Genomic DNA, 21,333 nt, shown 5'->3' on the forward strand with positions numbered 1-21,333 from the left:
TAGGAGAGCAATCCGTGGGTTGCATCAATTAATGCACTAGAGGATTGATTAAACTAGTGAAGTGGGTTGATTAAACTAGAGGATAATGGTGAGTGGGTGCCTAAGCCACTAGTTATTGTCTAGTGCACAACCCACTAAGCCACTAGTTTATTGTCTAGTGCACCACCCACTAAGCCATTAGTCATTGTCTCCAATCATAACAAGAGACAGTAGTTGGATTAAACTCTATATATATATATATATATATCTGCTAATTAACCATGGTCGGAAAATGGAGTTCTTGAACTTTATCATTGGGTACATACTTGAGAAATATCAATTATCAAGTTCGGAAACCCAGTTTGGTTTTAAGTTAGTTGCCATTTGGACGAAATCAACTAATAATTACAAAACAAACGGACGGCTAACCCACCATGATATTGATATGGCCGTAAGGCGCTGGTGTTGAAGCACAATAAACAGTGTCTAGATCGAACAAATTCTTTGAAGCATTGGAAGAGTTGGATACAATTATTGTGAGGGAAAGAGGTAGCCCAATAAAATCTAAACTTGACAATTATTCAATTTTTTGGCTGAACCGAGAACCCAAACACAAATTGCAAATAGGTTAACATGAATCATGATGTACGAGCGTGGAAACACGGAAATCTCAGGTTGTCGTTATAAAGGTTCAACTCATCATCCATGTGATCTAATGATGAGATGAGGGTTTCGTCGAAAACTTGAAGAGCATGTAATGCTTGTAAGTCTTGCCAGGACTTACAATCGTAGAAGGGAAATTGGGGTGGTTGACTGAGTCAGGGAATGCTTGGGTCTCCAAACACAGTCCTCCGTGTTGTTGGTATACGTATCCACCTTTTCCCTTCACATCCTTCAGAAAGGTACCTGTATAGAACTGCAAACCTAGAGCATTTGTGAACAACTCCAACACCCTTCCTGACTTCTTCTCGTGTACCACTGCTGCCCGCTTCATATCGTGGCCAGAAACACCATCAAGCACATAGTTGATGTCATAACCAGAAGGTAGATCTTTTATCTTGCTGCCGATGATGTAGGGCTTGAGGAAATCATAGGGTGTTCCCTTGACGGCTGCAATTTTTCCAGTGGGAATTAGATTACTATCAACACTTGTGATGTGAGATCCAAAGATATGAACCTCGTTGGAAAGGATATCGCCGCTGTTATGGCCACCCAAGTTCCAGTACGAGTGCTGGGCCAGATTCACTGGAGTAGGCTTGTTTAGAGCTCTGGCTTTCATAATTACACTCAACTGGCTGTTACCGATGAGTAAATAGCTGACAGTGATAACGAGATCACCAGGAAATCCTGCAGAAGATTCAAAAGAATCCGTAAAAGATGCATAGGTATATAAAACCAGTGGGGTTCTATATTTTCAGCCAAAGGATGGTCCACGAGCACCAGCTCATCATTTAAAGATTTTTGAAATAACAAAGATGCCTGCCACTTTGTACATTCTCATGCGCAAATACAAGTATCAAGTCAATGGTACAAGAATGAGAGAGCAGTGATGGAGAAAGGTTAAAGTAGAACTAAAAAGTTTACATACCTTGTTCACCATCAACGCTGTGATAGGTGAAAACAATGTGAGGAGCCTGGCCATCCTTCTTATGCCTTTTCACCTTCCAAACAACATCACTAAATCCTCTCAAGCCACCTAAGAATACATTCTGTCACAATTAGAGGAAGCTCTTTTTTGGCAAGTGAAAAATCCATTGAGAAGGATATATTCATCTCTAGCGACTTAAAAATAAGAATAGTTTACCATGAAGCATGTTCTTCCCTTCATTTGCAACTAGTTTATAATGGGTACCATTCAGATTAAACTGAGCACCTCCAATTCTGTTAGCAACCCGTCCAACAATAGCACCAATGTATGTGGAATCCGTCTAGAGAGGTTGGAAATTTGCAATAGGTTATCAGCTTGTTGTGGAAGAAAAACAAAAAATTGGGAATAAAAACTAACCATAGAGCTTAGTGTAAAATTCTGCACCATGCAGCACACTTAATAATAGTGCGCTCTCACTGCATAAGGGAGTCATAGCTGGTGTATATCATCTACTAAGGCTTTGGCAGAATGTTCCTCTATCCTAATAAACACCCTTTGTATTTTAATTTGACAAGATTCAATGTCATCTTTATTTGGTTAGCAATTTGGTGAAGTGCATGAGATATACCATTTCAAACCTAGTCCATACATGTGACAAGAAAAGCTCTAAGAACTAAAATATTGATCTCCCATGGGAACCTCAGAACCATGAAAGTCAAAGTAATTGCACCTAATATTATGAAATAAAGCCAGCAAAAATCATTGACATATCAAAACTGCCAAGATAAGTTTGACTAGAGTCAAGATCCGAGTGATCTGCAAGAGATTTTAGTATGTTTTAGATTAGGCAGAAGTGTCCTTTATACCTGTCTCTACAAGTGCACCTACCAAGGAGAGCGCAGAATGATTTTTTGGGAGGGGGGTGGAGACTACACGTATGTAAGTAATAAAACCAGGTCAGAAAATGCTGATTAAAAGAAGTATATCACAAATTTTCTGTACCATATGACAGCCACATACAATGTAAGAAGAATCACATGCCATATGAACAAATATTTATCCAATTCCATCTCACCACCCTTTTTTTTCTTTTTAGATCCATCCCACCTGTCTGAATCATACGTTACAGTTGGTTCAATTAGAAAACCATGGTCTGAAGTCATTTATCAGTAGACCTGCGGCACGGTACTCCAGTCGTCCAAAAATGAGGCTGGCACTCTCTGTATGGTGGTTTGGTTTCAATGCCTATAATTTATGTTATAATATTGTCCTTTTGCTGAAGTCATGCCAAAAATCTTACCCCTAACTTTATCATTATGTGAAGGTTGTTCTCAGAATAAGAAAAGAAAATTAAGAAGAAAAAGTTCACAGTGAGAAGGTGCCTTGACGAACCTTTTTACCTTTATGAGAGTTCCTACCTTTTAGAGAAGCATAGATTTGAACTCCTGATTTTTTGGGGACTATGTCGAATTGGACAATAAGTTATATAACATGGTTGGTTACCTAATAAATTTCGAAAATAAGTTAAACAAAGTGGTCATGCGGTGGGACGGCTACCGATTAGGCGTTTCTACAAGAAAACTATCTACAAACGACAGGGTATACAGCAAATATAGCTATCACAGCTCTGTACGAACTTATTGGGAGAGAAAATCAGAGAGAGATTCATGTGGATCTCTACAAGAGGAAATCCAACATCTTTGGTTTTAACTTTTAAGTCAATAAAAGATAAAACATAGCCGCACATGAAGCAAAAGATCACCTTGTACTCCTCGAGTGAATCATAGCCAAGAACAACATCAGCCAGCTTTCCTGAAAAGAGCCACCAAAACAAATTAAAGATATTGAAGAATAGCACCGGGAAGAACTTCTTGAGGAGCAGTGAAAAATAACAACTACCCAGAAATTCAAAGAGATGATTCACAAGCACCAAGGAGCAGAAACTTACCGTTTTTATCAGGCAGATAAACGGAGACAATGCTTGCGCCCCAGTTTGTGAGATTTAAGGAGATATCACCCTTCTTTAATTCATAAAAGCCAATCTTTTGATTGTTTGTAGAGCCATTGACGAACCCAAATGCAGCTAGGATGATGAAGCAGCACAACGTAGAAGTCTCGGACATTTTTTAAGAATTGTCGTTTCTTTGAATGAGCATCTCGATGGTTAAATGGGCATATTTATATATGTGCAAAGATAGATAATTTGCGCTAAATAGAGATAATGGGTACCAGTTGAACAGATAAACAATAACAGGAGTCGGAAGGTAGACAAAGGCTCCGCTGTTTTTAGCAATGTGTTTTGACTTGGTAAAGGCACGGCCGCACAATGTTGGGAGTGGGGACGTTCTTCGTTGTCATGTCACGGGCCCCAAAAGAAAACCATATTTTCTTCATAGTGGGTCCCACGAGATTGTAATTCGGTCAAGATGCTCTAAATAAAAGAAAGCAAGATAGAATTACTCCATTGACCCTTATCTAGCGATCTGGATCGTATCATTTACGCCATTTCGGCGTCTTCACCTTCCATGGTTGTTTGGGCTATGCTACGTACTGGGCCATGCCATTGGAAAGAACCATCGAGGATTTATATAGAGCACCTCCCGGGGGACCTTTCAAGACTGTTTCCTACCTTGTGCATCTTTTTAGCCCAATAAGAGGTTTCCAGTACGTAGATTCTGCCCCTTAAGATAGCGGAAGCCCTCTATAGCCTCATGATGTAATTTCCAGAATAAAAAATGTGTGAGCATATCACGCATGAGAAAGTCATTCAATTCTCTCTCCATGTAACAGATAAGACTCATTTATATAGCTAGGCATGCTTGTTTAATAATAGTGCCGTCGGCCATGCAATTCAAATCCCCATCAACGTTCCCTCACAAATTCAACTCTGGCACTTAAAGTTGATGGCGTCGCCCTATGAGTAATGTAGGTGCATGGAATTATAAGGGATATATGTGTGTGTGTATATATATGCAAGAAATTTTCCAAGGGGCACTTATTATTTATTTATTTTGTGTCACGTGATTTTCTGCATCAACGTGGTGGGCCTGCACGGCTGACTCCTTTTTTCTTGTTCATTTAATAAGAGAATAATTTTTGTGTTTGGCTGGTTTGTCGAGGACAATGCTCCGTCTCTCCACCCACGGTACAAGAACGTTTCATCTACGAAGAAGCAAAATTACATATTATTTTCTTCTTCCCAATTTTATAGCCAAGGACTTGTTTACATTGTTGGATGCTTGCCGTATGGGCAATTCTAGGTAGGTTTCGACTAACGTAATGGTACGACAATGGAGATGTACAATAGTATATTATTACATGAGTTATTCTATTTTGTAGAGCATATTTAGTATAATGTTTATATGATGTAATTTGATTTATAAGATAATTCAATTAAGAACTTACTTATTTTAGCAAAAACCTTGTAGGCATAGAACTTCACTTAGTGTGTGTTACACATTCAAGGCCGCATTTAGACTCTAAAGGCGTTGGTAACCTCCAAAAATAGAAATAATATTTGCTGTTATAAAATATGCAAATGTCACGTAGGGGTGTCAAATCGTGTTAACGGGTCGTGTTCGTGTCGTGTCAAATCGTGTTAACGGGTCATATAGGTCAACCCTAACCCGACCCATTAACATAACGAGTCGTATCGTGTCAACCCGTTTTGACCCATTAATAAATATTACGAAATATGTTTTTTTTTTTATAAGTAAACAAATAAATTAAGAAAATATTACGAAATAGGTTAATACGACACAATACAACTCATTTTAAACTATTTATATAAATGGGTTGAATAGGCCTGAAATTAACCTTTTTAACCTGATTAAATTTAGCATAATTTTATATAAATGTTAAAATTACAATATTTATAAAAATTATAAAACTAATTATAAGTCCAAAACTACAATCCAAATAATAAAAATATCAAAATTGAAATTCTAACAATTTTATTTTTAGATATAAGGGTATAATTGTAACTTTAATTTTCTTAACGTGTCATAACGGGTTATAACGGGTCAAAACGGGTTAACCCGTTATCAACCCATTAAGCAATCGTGTCTTAACGGGTCAACCCGTTTTGACCCGAACCCATTAAGGCTAAACCCTAACCCGCTATTATCGTGTCGTGTTCGTGTTGGGTTAACGAGTCGTGTGACATATTATCACTCCTAATGTCACGCATTCCTTTTGAAAAAGTGAGTAAATATAAGAGCCATATGAAAAAGTTAATTTTTTTAATGGTGAATCCTACTCTCTTTTTTAAATAATTGTACTTTACTTGCATAATTCATAACTATATTTTACCTTACTCCTTAATATATATATATATATATATATATATGAGTAAAACTATATATCACACTTTCATCTTACTAAATAAGATGTGACATATTTATCATTATTAGATGATAAAGAAGTATGCAATAAATGATTATTCAATAGTAATGAATATGACACATTTTACTTAATGGGATGAAAGTGGGATGGTAGTATGGTATATAGAATTTTCATATATATGTATATGTACTACGTCAGGAGCAAGTGTAAAGCATATTTGCAGAGTTGGTTAAAAATATTTTTTACAAAATTAATATGGTTTTTAAAAATTTTTAAAAAAATAAACTTTAACAAATATTTTTGGATAACGATATATCGGTAAATATAATAATTACATATTTGGATATATTAGAAAACAAAAAGATGAGTTTAAAATTAAAGTCAAGATACATTAAAATACTATAGACAAATAAAAATAACATCTTTTCAGCCACAATAAATACTATCATCACACTAAAAGAATGTATAATCAAGATTTTAACATCCAAGCATAAAGTAATTAAATAAATATACAAAATAATTACAATCTGTTTATAAAGTAGAAAGTGCAATAGTATAATTTGTATAAAATTAAAACAGACCATAAATTGATGCAAGTTTAACAAATAAGCAACTAAAACAAACCCATATAACTCAAACAATATGACTTTTGAAAAACCAGTCAATTCAAATTACCAGTTGCACTAAAAAAATTCACCAAATTTAAAACAAAGCCTTTTTTGAAGACTAACTTGTGGGAATTAAAGTCCACAAAAATACTATTTTTTACACAATTTGTTAAAACAATGGAAACTCGTTTAGTAAGATATATTTGAATCGAATTTAAAGCATTTAGAACAAAATTACAATCTTATTCTATTGAATTTAGTCATAAAGAAAATATTACTTCGTAATATAATTTAAAACCCCAAATATAATATATATAATATAGTCATAAGTTCAATGTATAGCTCATCGTAAAAACAATGCAAGTCCAAATCATATTCGGTAATGACTCACAGCTAATGGCATAAATAACATATAAAAAAAAAAAAAAAGTCTCAATGACTGTTTACGGGTAAAAAAAAAGGACTACAAATGCACCACGGTGGTTTAAAAAATAGCACTTATTTTTATTTATTTGGTAATAACGTAAGTTTGTACGTAGGTATTTTCTGAAAGGCTATAAAAAATTTTAAAAAAATGTATATATATATATATATATATACTAAAAAAGGAAGCTAACCTATGCAGGCAACTGACCCTCACTCAAGAATAACAAGAGGCTATGCGGCATAGACTTACCGAGAAGAAAGTGAAGCATGTGACGGAGCCCAGGTGGTTGAAAACTGAGAGCTTGGAGAGGAGTTTTGCTTGCTATGTTTTGATGTAGGGAAAACAGGGGCCTAGGCGGTTTACAAAGGTATGCACGGGGTGGTGGTGCAAGGAGGTTTGGGGTGGTTGGCTGCTATGAAGGCGCAAAGAAGCTCACGTTAGGATGGATGTACTCGGTTGGGCTTCCGGGATGAAGAGAACGTGCAAGTTTCCAACGACAGTGGCTCAATGCTTCAACTTCATCATGGGGGAAATGACGCGATGGAGCTGGGCTGACTGATGGTTGCTAGACGATGGTGGGCATCCGAGTAACTTCACGACTTTTTCCTCAGCCCGTCATCCCATGTTTTCCCACTCACGAAACAAAGCAAACCATAAACTCAAACCTATTAGAGATCGGCCTCTATTGATTTCAAACCTATTGGCCGCCATTCTTAGCTAAGCTTAGAGATACCATAAACTCAACCTCCATCACAGTGCCGCTGCTTCTTGTTCTTTCATTGGGTAATGTGACGCCCCCAAATTCCGTTTGGGATCGGACGAACATTTGAAGCGTCGAGACATGCAACACAAGGTTACCTGTCCCCGTTTATGACATATAAGATACAATAATCCTAACATGCATCTAACATTATGCAATATTCGCAGCGGATAATTTTTTTCTTTAGCAATACTATGCACCAAACTGAAAATATCCCAATACTTAAAACATACTTCATACATAAAGATCCATTGAATAACTAAGATCACAGCACTATTCCAAAATAGTTATGATCCAAAAGTACTGGAGATGCAACTTCATCGTACAAGTAGTAATTTAACTACTATATTAACATTAACGACGCACCGTCATTCAGTCGACTGTGTCTAGTTGGTCAGCTCCTGGTCCTCCTTCAGGTCCTGTAACAAGATCTACCATTCGGGAGGAATGGTAGTTGGGACTACCACAGTGAGATTTGATTACAAATCTCAGCAAGTTAACAAAAAACTTCCACACAGACTAATGATGCATGGATGACAGTAAAAGCATAAATGCATAATCAAATTCATAAGTAATTAAAGAATAACTTAGCGTACAACATAGCATAATTGACATAACTTAAATTGAAACATGAACTGAATTTGACTTAGCATGAACTTGCTCTGAAACTTGAATTAACATGAAAAATACATACTCCACAGTTGTTGTGGCCCCATGTATTCTACGTGTAAATACATACTCCACAGTTGTTGTGGCCCCATGTATTCTACACAAACTTGACTTAACATGAAAAATACATACTCCACAGTTGTTGTGGCCCCATGTATTTTACGCATCACAATTGTAGTTAAATACATACTCCACAGTTGTTGTGGCCCCATGTATTCTACACAAACTTGACTTAACATGAAAAATACATACTCCACAGTTGTTGTGGCCCCATGTATTTTACGCATTACAATTGTAGTTAAATACATACTCCACAGTTGTTGTGGCCCCATGTATTCTACACAAACTTGATTTAACATGAAAAATACATACTCTACAGTTGTTGTGGCCCCATGTATTTTACGCATCACAATTGTAGTTAAATACATACTCCACAGTTGTTGTGGCCCCATGTATTCTACACAAACTTGACTTAACATTAAAAATGCATACTCCACAGTTGTTGTGGCCCCATGTATTCTACACATCATAATGTACTCAAGATGAAATGTGACTGGAATACGAAAGGACTGAAGTCCTGACGTAACATAACGTGACTTGAACATAACTTAGAATACATGACCAACTTGAGATAGAAACATTTCGTAACATGGCATAACATATAATAGACAACATATTTAATATGACATACTTAGCATGACGTACTTGTAATGTACAGTAATATATAACAGAATATATTATGTAACAGATAAAAATTGATGACAGAATAAATTCTGTATAATAGACAATTACATGATAACTTGACATGGCATGACACATATGATAACATACATACATACACTGTAGTTCTTTTACTTAGCACACATACACAGTAGACTGCTAGTAAGTTAAAAGCTAACTTACCTCGATCTCCGCGTTTCTTATAAAACTTCAAGTGCGATCACGAAGAACTGTAATTAGTAATTCTAAAAGTTAGAACTAAATCACTAATAATTTGAAATATGGAAAATACTAACTTAAAGAGTAAAATTTTCATTTTACTCTCTACATGTGGAAAAATGACCGTTTTACCCATAACTTAAGGATTTTGCATACTAACTCTAAAAGTTTCTAAAATTTACATTCCTCATGTAAATTTTATCCTAAACTTAAATATCAACTCAGAAAAATTTAAAACAAAACACAACTATGAAGAACACACTATGGTTGAAACATCCATAGGCCATTTCCCTTTATTTTTGTTGCAATTCCTTCCAACTTCAAAACTCATGCTTAAACCAAAATTTTGCAACAAACATCTTCCAATCCTAAGTTCAAAACCATACTTAAAACATCCATTTAGAAAAAGTTAATAATCAACACCAAACTTTTTTGTAAAAAGATCCAAGCACTTGAATCACAAGTTTTGACCTTAAATCAAAACATCTCCAAGAATTTCAAAAATCAAATCTTACTTCTAACATTTTCATAATATCATCCTAACATCAACCATGCTTTAAATCATCAAACTAAAGTCACCAAAATCACAAAATAAAATTTGGAGTTTTTGGTTTTACACTTAGTCCAAAAACAAGAACTTTTTCCTCAACTAGTTTTGATAAATCTCTTGATCTATGACTTATAAATATATGATCTTCAAACTAAATCATTACATGGTTTAAAAAGATGTCCTAAAACATATACAAGCTTCTAATTCAAGATCACATGGTTAGAAATTAACCAAAACATAAATTTACCGAAAAGCAGCAAAATGTTTTCATTCATTTTATCAAACATCAAAGGCTCAAAGAAAACAAACAAAGAAGGCGAAAGAGTTGAAGAGTGTGAAGCCAAACCAGATCAGAAAAGGCTAGAGGAGCAAATATACAACATAAAAATAAAAAAGAAGCTGTCGAGCTTTTTAATTTGCGACCATGGCGGACGAGTTCAATACAAGTGGGAACTGGTGGGATTCATCAAGAACAAGGTTCGAAACGGGACATCTTCGTCGTATTCGACACTCAATAGCTTAGGGAGCTTTGGATGGCCAAATGATTTAGCGAAAATCAAAGCGATGATGGATTCTATGTTAATGACGGGTAGCTCAGTGGTTTTCCAATACACCCAGAAGCTGCAAGGAGGAGACATACAACCAACGACATGGACTGGACGGGTGTAGGGCTAGGGTTTGATGAAGCGAGAGTGGAGATTAAAAAGGAAATTGAAGAGTCGAGTTCAAAATAACATCCCGACATTTATTGGGTCAACATGTGTTAAAACCGACTTTAACGGTGATCCGACTTTATCGGTTCATTTCCAATCGGATCTCACGGGTTGGTCGGCCCATTGGATATATTACACAGGCCTATAAAGAAGTGCTTTGTCTTTTCCTATCGAATTGTTTAATTTTGGAATATATAGAATAAATGGAATTATAGTCAAATTAAGAACAAATTCTGTTCGGGGGATAGTCTTCCGGTTTTTAGAGAGAGACACTCCACCTTCTCTCTAGAAAACTCCATTCTCGAGATAGTCTTCGCCGGAGAGGAGGGTGGAGTTGTAGCTTTCACTCTCCTCTCCTTCTCTTTTTCTTTTCCGCACTGTGAATATACGTTTGTTTTCCATTATACAAACGTTTTAATGACGGAACAATTGTGAAAGTTAGATGACAAAATTTAGATAATCGTTGGGTTGTACCATATAATCCATATCTTTTTTCAAAATTTAATTGTCATATAAATGTTGAAATTTGTTCTACAATCAAAGCTGTCAAATATTTGTATAAATATATTTACAAAGGAAATGATCGTATCGCTTTTAATTTAATCAACGATGAAAATAACCAACAAATTGATGAAATTGAACAATTTCAATCAGGTAGATGGATTACACCACCTGAAGCTACATGGAGAATATATGGTTTTGCACTTAACGAAATGTATCCATCAGTTTATAGTTTACATTTGCACCTTGAAAATCAACATTTAGTAGCTTTTCGTACACATGAAAACTTAAACAACATTTTAAATTCAGATTTGTCAACAAAATCAATGTTAACTGAATTCTTTTTAACAAATCAAATTGATCAAAATGCACGTAATTTATTGTACAAAGAATTTCCTGAAAAATTCGTTTGGAATCAACAATATAAAATTTGGACTCCAAGAGAAAAAGGAAATGTTATAGGTCGAATTGTTAGTGCAAATCCAATTGAAGGTGGAAGATATTACTTGCGAATATTACCGAATCACATTAGAGGGCCAAAATCATTTGAAGATTTAAAAACAGTTAATGGTATTGTTGTGCCCACATTTCGTGAAGCAGCTAATTTACATGGTTTGCTGAACAAAAATAGTAGTTTAGAAGAATGTTTAGAAGAAACTTGTTTATACCAAATGCCAAATAGTTTAAGACGTTTTTTTTGCAATAATTTTAGTATATTGTAATATTACAAATTCAAAAGACCTTTGGGAACGATTTGAAAAAGAAATGTCTGCAGATTTTTATTTAACAAATACAACAGCAAAAACTATTAAAAAAATGGTATTACAAAACATCTCTTTTACGCTTGAATCAATGGGAAAGAATATAAATATGTATCATCTTGCTCTAATTGATATATTCTCTGACGATGAAGAATTTAGACATCAAGAAATTGATGATGAATTAACTATTACAATTCCACAAGAAGATCTGCTTGCATCAAATCATTTAACTTCTGAATAAAAACATGCATATGAATTAATTCTCGAGACTTTACTTCTCAACAAACCTGCTGCATTTTTCATTGATGGTCCTGCTGACACTGGAAAAACATTTATATACAAAACACTTCTTGCTGAAATTAGATCAAAACATATGATAGCACTTGCAACTGCATCATCTGGTGTTGCTGCATCAATTTTACCTGGAGGCCAAATAGCACATTCACGCTTTAAAATTCCATTGAATATAGAAAAAAATAGTACATGCAATGTTAGCAAACATGGAAATCTTGCTAAATTATTGCGTCTTGCAAAATTAATTATATGGGACGAAGCACCTATGTCTGGAAAACATTCAATAGAGGCAGTGGACAAGATGTTACAATATATAAATGATACAAACCTTTCTTTCGGTGGAAAAGTTATTATTTTTGGCGGAAATTTTCGTCAAGTATTACCTGTAATTCGAAAAAGCACAAAAGAAGAACAAATTGATGCAAGCTTAGCTCGTTCTCATTTATGGTATTCTTTAATCAAAATTAAATTAACAGAAAATATGAGATCTAGATTGGATCTTGATTTTTGTCGTTATTTAATTGAAGTTGGTAATGGTAATGAACCAATTACTATTAATGATATAATCAAAATTCCAGCAGAAATGCTTATTCAATATAACAATGATGCCGAATCTTTAAATTGTTTATTAGAAACTATTTTTGAAGACATATCAAATTATTCAAACAACTTAATTGAAATGACAAATAGAGCTATATTAACACCAAAAAATCACTCAGTTGATGAAATAAATGTCATAATCATTGAAAAATTCCTTGGCGATATGGTGCGATATTATAGTTTCGATGAAACAATTGATACATTTGAACAAGGTATAATGGAAGATTTTTTAAACACTTTAATACCAAATGGATTGCCACCACATGAATTATTGCTAAAAAAAATTGTCTCATCATGTTACTTAGAAATATAAATCCTTCAGAAGGTTTATGCAATGACACACGATTGATTTGTTGTAATTTTAATCGTAATGTTATTGATGCAAAAATTTCAGTTGGTCATCACAAAGGCAAAAGAGTTTTTATACCCAGAATTCCATTCTTACCAGATATAAGTGAAAATAATGGTTTTCCATTTAAACGAACACAATTTCTCATCAAATTAAGTTTTGCAATGACAATAAATAAATCACAAGGACAAACATTAAATTCTGTCGGAATATATTTACCTGAACTAGTATTTTCTCATGGACAATTATATGTAGCATTATCAAGAGCGAAAACTGTCAATTCAGTAAAAATTCTTATAAGACCAACTACAACTGATAACTATGAAAAAAATTGTACAAAAAATATTGTGTATAAAGATTTTTAAACAATAACAAACTCATTATAATCCTATATAAATAGTCATATTTAATATTTCCTTTAGTTTGCTCAGTTGATGTTTTTCAAATATTGTTATCATTTATACATTCTATTGTTTTTCTAATTATATTATATAGTTTATAATATATATAATAATACTTATCTATCTTCTAATTTGTAAGCACGGCAAATATGCGAACCGTTTATGCATTAATTAAGGACATTACTCCAGCTACCAAAAATTGGAAAGTAAAAATGCTAGTTGCAGAAAAATCTCCAAAAAGGATTGCACGAAACTCAATAACAAGATATCAGAACCTCACATTGATAGATCCTCAGGTATGAATCATTTTGTATTTATTATATTTTATACATTTTAATCTACAAACATATTTTCTTATTGTATTTATTATATTATATTTGCTATTAATATATAAATATTTATTTCTTTAAATTCAATTGATTAATTCTTCAATTTCTTTTTTATAGGAAAATCGTTTACAAGCAGTAATATTTGATAAGGATATCGATATGCACGATGATACATTGCAGGTTTTTCAATCTTATTATATAGGCAATGCATATGTGAAAGCAATAGATCCAAGACACCATATCGAATCGCATGAATATCATGGATCATCAATTCGAAGACAATTATTGAAAATGTTGAAAATGACAAACCAATGCTAAAGGCTCCGGAGTACAATATCATCCCTTTTAATGAGCTCGACGCTTATAAGGATACTGATTCTGAAATAGGTAATGATTATATAAATAATTATTATATATATTTATATACTTTCGTTTCATTAGGAACTAGCAAAAAATATTTTGTTGAAATAGAGATTCTAGCTATGATATACAACTAATTGATGAGAGGTTTAATCATATCTCTAATTACATTTATAGCATTTTTTATTTAACATATTATAATAATATTATTATTACAAACTTAATTCTATTTCTAATTTGTATAGCCTAAAGCCTTTAAGTTTAACAATGTGGGCTCAATTTGTTGATGACGAATGCCAACAAATTTCAAACATCATTGCAACAAAACCAATAATTCTCGGAATGCGAATTAAAGTTGGTTCTTATAATGGTATTCAAAATAATACTTTTGTTGATTATTTATCATGTATTTATATATTTGTTAACACATATTTATAATACAGGTCTATCTTTATCATCACAACAGACGAGCATGTTTACCATCGATCATCTTTTACCAGCTGCAATTTCGTTACGTACATGGTAAATTATCTTTTTAAAATAATTATTTCAATAATTAATTTTATAAAATCTAAATTATTTATTGTTTCATTCATTATGAAATAATATTGTATAATTTTAACATATATTATCATTTTTTTATTACGAACATCGTTTTAATTATAAATGTAACTTTTTTTTATTACATACATTGCTTTAATTATTAATATAATTTTTTAGGACAACCCAAAATTATGCATTACTACAAGAAATCATTGCCAAGGGTTTCAATACATCAACAGGATCGAGTTCAAGTAATGCCATGCAAACAATGACAAAAATTTTTGAAATTGCTGAAATTATAGATTCTGCAGAGGCAATGACGGTATAATTTTCCTTTTTAAAACTAAATTATTTATTTCTATTTAAATTCACTTTATTGCTACATTCATACTACAAAATTATTTTTTCATTTTTAATACAGAAATCGACATTTACAATTAAAGCAAAATTTTTACTGCTCGACTTGCATCAACCGTTCTACTATATGTCTTGTGGACAACCACGGTAAAAATTTTACTTCAACAGTTTAAATTATTATTTTTTACATAATAAATATAAAATAATAATTATAAAAATTATGCAATAATAATATTCTCATTAATTATAGTTCTCAAGCATATTTGGAAATAGAAAATGACACAGGATGCATAGCAGTTGTTGCCTTTGGATTGGTGGCAGAAGAAGTTCTAAATTCAATAGCAGTTGATCTATTAAAGCACACAGGCGAGGTAAAAATTCTCTTTAGAAATTTATTAAAAAAAATCTATTACATTGTTCTATATTTTTTCATTATTACAGGAACATCTACCATATCTAGCAAATATTGCAACTGCACTTTTAGAAAAAGAATGAATTATACATTTGCGCGCAGAGATGAATCAATATGGACAGTTACGACAGAACAAGCTCAATGTTCTCTCTATTGAATCTATAAATTAAGTTGCACTATAGATACTCTAAATCCTTTTTTGTTAAACGAGACACTATCTTGTATAATTATATGTATAACTATCTTGTTAAATGAGACACTATATGTATAATTATATACTTAAATGAGACACTATTTTGTATATAAACTTTAAGTTTGCTTCTTTACTTTCGAACTTCGTTACTGTCTAATATGTCGCGTATATTTTTTCTCATTTTGAAATTTATTTTAACTTTTCAAATGATGATTTATTAGGTATCTTTTGCTTTGTTTAAATTTTTTTGAGAGATTATTCATTGTGTTCACTTAAGTTTAAAACTTGTGAAAATGACCCTTAATTATAAACTAATTGCTAAATGTTTATCATACTAAAATTGAGGATTTACCCGAATTCATAAGGTATTTAAAGAGGGTATATCAGTCAGAGGCAGATATATATGATTGAAAGTCAGTTGCATAATAGACAAGTAGAGTTATAATAAAGCATAAGGTTTTAAATTAGTGTTGTTGGGCACTACAATTTGAATAATGGAAAATAACTAATTTATCATTGAAAGCCATATGTAAAAGGTAGCTTCCGTTTAATTGTTCTCAAATTGTAAAATTACTTTTGTCACACTTTGAAAGTAATTTTCTTATTCATTTCTGAGACCAACATAGGTGTTCAAAATTATATTGACTAACTATGCGAGCCTCTAAATGATTATAAAACTAAACGTCGATCTGTTTGAATTGAGTAAATATTAATTTGTTTGAATTATGACCCATTGCATCACAAATATATTTTCAGTGTTGACTTTTTTATACAAACAGATATGTATAAAAATTTATATACCAATATTGTAGTAATACTTGTTATATTCTACAAAACAATATGGCATATTATCGAACCAGACTTCTATTATATACATCCACAACATTTAACATTTATAATCTTCTCGTCCAACAAAAATTCTTAGATTTCTTTTTATTAATATTTATTTTATCAACATAGTGTGAAAACTTATACAATTTTTTATTTTCGTCATTTTCTTTGATTAACAACCAAATTTATGCCCGTCACTAGGCAAACGTCCGAAGGACGTTGCGTTTCCTAGTATATATATATATATATATATATATATATATATAATAAAAAAGGAAGCTAACCTATGCAGGCAACTGACCTTCACTCAAGAATAACGAGAGGCTATGCGGCATAGACTTACTGAGAAGAAAGTGAAGCATGTGACGGAGCCCAGGTGGTTGAAAACTGAGAGCTTGGAGAGGAGTTTTGCTTGCTATGTTTTGATGTAGGGAAAACAGGGGCTTAGGCGGTTTACAAAGGTATGCACGGGGTGGTGGTGCAAGGAGGTTTGGGGTGGTTGGCTGCTATGAAGGCGCAAAGAAGCTCACGTTAGGATGGATGTACTCGGTTGGGCTTCCGGGATGAAGAGAACGTGCAAGTTTCCAACGGCAGTGGCTCAATGCTTCAGCTTCGTCATGGGGGAAGTGACGCGATGGAGCTGGGCTGCCTGATGGTTGCTAGATGATGGTGGACATCCGAGTAACTTCACGACTTTTTCCTCAACATTCATCCCATGTTTTCCCACTCACGAAACAAAGCAAACCATAAACTCAAACCTATTAGAGATCGGCCTCTATTGATTTCAAACCTATTGGCCGCCATTCTTAGCTAAGCTTAGAGATACCATAAACTCAACCTCCATCACGTAGTGCCGCTGCTTCTTGTTCTTTCATTGGGTAAGTTCTGGCCACCCAAAGCATCTCTCTCTCTCTCTCTCTCTCTCTCTCTCTCTCTCTCTCTCTCACACACACACACACACACACACACACTCACCACTCTCTTTCTCTCTATTGTTTAGCCGCTTGCCACCGTCACACGTCTCTCACGGTCTCATGATGACTTTCCTCTCTCCCTCACACCGTGCTCTCTTCCCTCCTGTAACATCTCTCTCTCTCTCTCTCTCTCTCTCTCTCTCTCTCTCTCTCTCTCTCTCTCTCTCTCTCTCTCTCTCTCTCTCTCTCTCTCTCTCTCTCTCTCTCTCTCTCTCTCTCTCAGAGTATTCAACCACTACCTCACTAACGTAATATTCTCCATCTCCAAGTTCTTTGCGCCTCTCCTCCACTCTCGTTGAGTATGGACATCTTCGTTGCATGGTTGGTCTCAATGATGGGTGCACTGGAAGGGTAAGTAATGGACTTAATTACAAGTAACGGAATACAAACGGGAAAACAAGAAAACTAATGAAAAATAACAAAAATTACTGTAGCAATTAAATAATCACTTATTATAATATAATAGATATAAAAAAATTACATCCATGGAAGTAGCCCGTCCCTTGATCTCCCAAGAAATCATGTCTACATTGCCACTGGGAACTTGTACTCAGCACCCTTAAAAATAAGGCAAAATTTAGTAGCAAGCATAATTTTATACTAATATGTGCACCAATCTAATGTGATTGGTCAAAAAGTAGATTTTATTGAAAATAATGTTAATTTAAATTTTGAATATCAAAGAATTAGTATTGGTATGCACATTATTAACACATGACTTTGCTTGTACGTAGTAAAACTCAGTAAGTAATCCAATGTCAGGAAAAAGAGAACAATCAAACAATTAGTGTGTCGAGCCAGATAACCACTGAGACTCCTTCCTGGGGCTTGATCTAGACTCTGGCAAGATTAAGTGGTTTTGACAATTAGGATATTATGATGTTTGGTTCCTTGCATGTAACAATCTTTCCACCCCTAATTGTCCACATGGTCCAAAACCAGATGCCCATTTTGGGGAGGCACAAATGATACTCAATTTGTTGGTGCTGTTCAGAAAAGTGGATTTGCATGGGCTTTGGATCACAGTAATAGAAAACTCCTTTAGTCTTGCTTGCTAGCCTAATGTATCCTCTTTTGCACAAATTTACAACCTATCTTCTGCTTGAATAAAGTATAAGCGTAAATGGACGATATAATATTACAAGAGTCAAACCTATATATATATGTATATATGTTTAAACTTTTGGTCAAACTATGATATGTCAAGAACTGACCATTAGAAGGGACTTTTGTACAAAAGTACCTCTCAAGGAGATATAAAGAATTAGGCCTGCACACTGATCCGTCCAACCTATAATTTAGGTTTGACCCAGCCTGCCAGGGAAGCCCCCATCAACTCGACCCGACTCCAAACCTTAACTATCAAATAGGGTCAAACCCGTTGTCCTTACTCTGCATCGATCCTCCTCTACCCCCTTCGTCTCCTCCGATTTCTTTTTCTTCAAAATTCTCTCCCAACCATAAATGTCAATCGAATGTCTAAAGGTTTGGTTTACTACATCACCAAATCTTACTCATAAATCACTTCTACAAACTCTACCTCTCCCAAACGGTAGTAATCAATAGTATAAATACCGAAAAGCAGCAAAACGTTTTCATTCATTTTATCAAACATCAAAGGCTCAAAGAAAACAAACAAAGAAGGCGAAAGAGTTGAAGAGTGTGAAGCCAAACCAGATCAGAAAAGGCTAGAGGAGCAAATATACAACATAAAAATAAAAAAGAAGCTGTCGAGCTTTTTAATTTGCGACCATGGCGGACGAGTTCAATACAAGTGGAAACTGGTGGGATTCATCAAGAACAAGGTTCGAAACAGGACATCTTCGTCGTCTTCGGCACTCATTAGCTTAGGGTGCTTTGGATGGCCAAATGATTTAGCGAAAATCAAAGCGATGATGGATTCTATGTTAGTGACGGGTAGCTCAGTGGTTTTCCAATACACCCAGAAGCTGCGAGGAGGAGACATACAGAGCACCAACGACATGGACTAGACGGGTGTAGGGCTAGGGTTTGATGAAGCGAGGGTGGAGATTAAAAAGGAAATTGAAGAGTCGGGTTCAAAATAACATCCCGACATTTATCGGGTCAACATGTGTTAAAACCGACTTTAACGATGATCCGACTTTATCGGTTCATTTCCAATCGGATCTCACGGGTTGGTCGGCCCATTGGATATATTGCACAGGCCTATAAAGAAGTGCTTTGTCTTTTCCTATCGAATTGTTTAATTTTGGAATATATAGAATAAATGGAATTATAGTCAAATTAAGAACAAATTCTGTTCGGGGGATAGTCTTCCAATTTTTAGAGAGAGACACTCCACCTTCTCTCTAGAAAACTCCATTCTCGAGATAGTCTTCGTCGGAGAGGAGGGTGTTCTCCTTTTCTTTTCCGTACTGTGAATATACTTTCAAAGTAGTGTTTTTTTCCTCCTCTCTCCTATGATTCGGTTTTAGCCAGATCTACTTCTCTCCGGCCTCTTTCAACCCACACGCGCCGCACCACTGCTCCCTACAATCGCCAATCTACTGGGACGACGCAGAGCCGTGCCAAAATTCTCGGCACGTTGTACTCACGGGTGGCTTGTTTCCGCACGTGGTCTTCACTGTTGTTATTTTTCTGAGACATTTGTTGGGGAACCCCACCCTCTCATCATGTATCATCTTTTCTACTTTTTTAATGAAGTCTACTCGCTTGCTTAAAAAAAAATATATATATCTGTTCGATATTTACTTACTGGGATTTTGATGCAGGAAGCTGGACTCGATGGCGTTATGGGAGGAGGTATCGGGGGATCAGCAACCGATCGATAATGCAAGGGTCTAGACAAACATTGCAAACTCTGATCGCAAGCACTTCGCTCTCAAACCGTCAGAGATAGTCACAACTGCCGGAGGATGGGTGGCAATCGATGCTCGCAATGGCAATATCCTATGGTCAACGGCAAATCCAAGCAATGCCACCTCCCCGGGTCCTGTTACTGTAGTTAACAATTTTCTCTTAGCTGGATCCACACATCAGAATTAAAGGACCCATATATGCAGCGAGTGCTAAAAATGGAGAAATTCTGTGGTCCTTTGAAACTGGAGCATCCGTCTGTGGTGGCATGTCATGAGTGAGCGATAAATGCGTTTACGTTGGCAGTGGATATCCCTATGGTGGTTTTGACTGCTGGAACTTCACTCTTTGCCTCATGCCTCCCGTGATTAATTATATATAATACTCTTTTGAATAAGGAAATGCATAAACATATACTTTACTGTAATAAGATGTGGCATAAAACCCTTATTATCAATCCGATCGATCCAATAAGCAATGAAGTTGATAAGCACATGGATGTTCCTTTTTTTTTTTTCCTTGTTTTTGCCCATTAGATCGTTATTTTTCTTAGACTATATAATATATATCCTTGATAGTCACTGAATTTTGACTCATGCCGAATGGCCAACAGTATCAATAAGCATGCAGGAACTAATAATTATTACCACCAACATCAAACTAATAACATCAAAAAGCCGTTAATTTAGAGCTTAACGGTATAGTGTATTATGTGTTAAGATCCCTTAAAATATAAATACTTGAAGTGGTTTTTTATTACTACTGTTGAGACTAAAGGTTGCCTTTTATTGCCTTATCATCTGCACACACCTATGAATTCCTTGAACGGTTGAACTCCTCACATACACACATATAAACACTGAGAGAGACAGATCAGAGAGACCCAATACAGAAATCCCAATGGAAAGGCAAGTGAGTTGTATTCAAACGCTTAAAGCTTATTCAGATATTTCATTCATAAACATCATTTAAATACAAAATATTTTTAATTTCATACTTTTAATTTTTTCATC

General features: G+C 34.5%; 1 protein-coding gene and 1 pseudogene across 1 annotated transcript; one reads left to right on the forward strand and one right to left on the reverse strand.

Moving 5' to 3' along the window:
* Positions 1-398: 398 nt before the first annotated feature.
* LOC122302481 (galactose mutarotase-like) lies at positions 399-3,836 on the reverse strand. The gene is made up of 5 exons (XM_043113768.1): positions 3,516-3,836; positions 3,330-3,379; positions 1,784-1,907; positions 1,568-1,675; positions 399-1,326 (listed from the first exon to the last, which is right to left on the reverse strand). Exons 1-5 carry the CDS (start codon positions 3,688-3,690, stop codon positions 692-694), a joined length of 1,092 nt encoding a protein of 363 aa, XP_042969702.1. The 5' UTR covers positions 3,691-3,836; the 3' UTR covers positions 399-691.
* A 13,980-nt stretch (positions 3,837-17,816) lies between these two features.
* On the forward strand, positions 17,817-20,688 carry LOC122305837 (annotated as a pseudogene).
* The last annotated feature ends 645 nt before the right edge of the window (positions 20,689-21,333 follow it).

The sequence above is a fragment of the Carya illinoinensis genome, chromosome 3 (genome assembly GCF_018687715.1).
Source record: "Carya illinoinensis cultivar Pawnee chromosome 3, C.illinoinensisPawnee_v1, whole genome shotgun sequence".
In the NCBI taxonomy this organism is placed as follows: domain Eukaryota; kingdom Viridiplantae; phylum Streptophyta; class Magnoliopsida; order Fagales; family Juglandaceae; genus Carya; species Carya illinoinensis.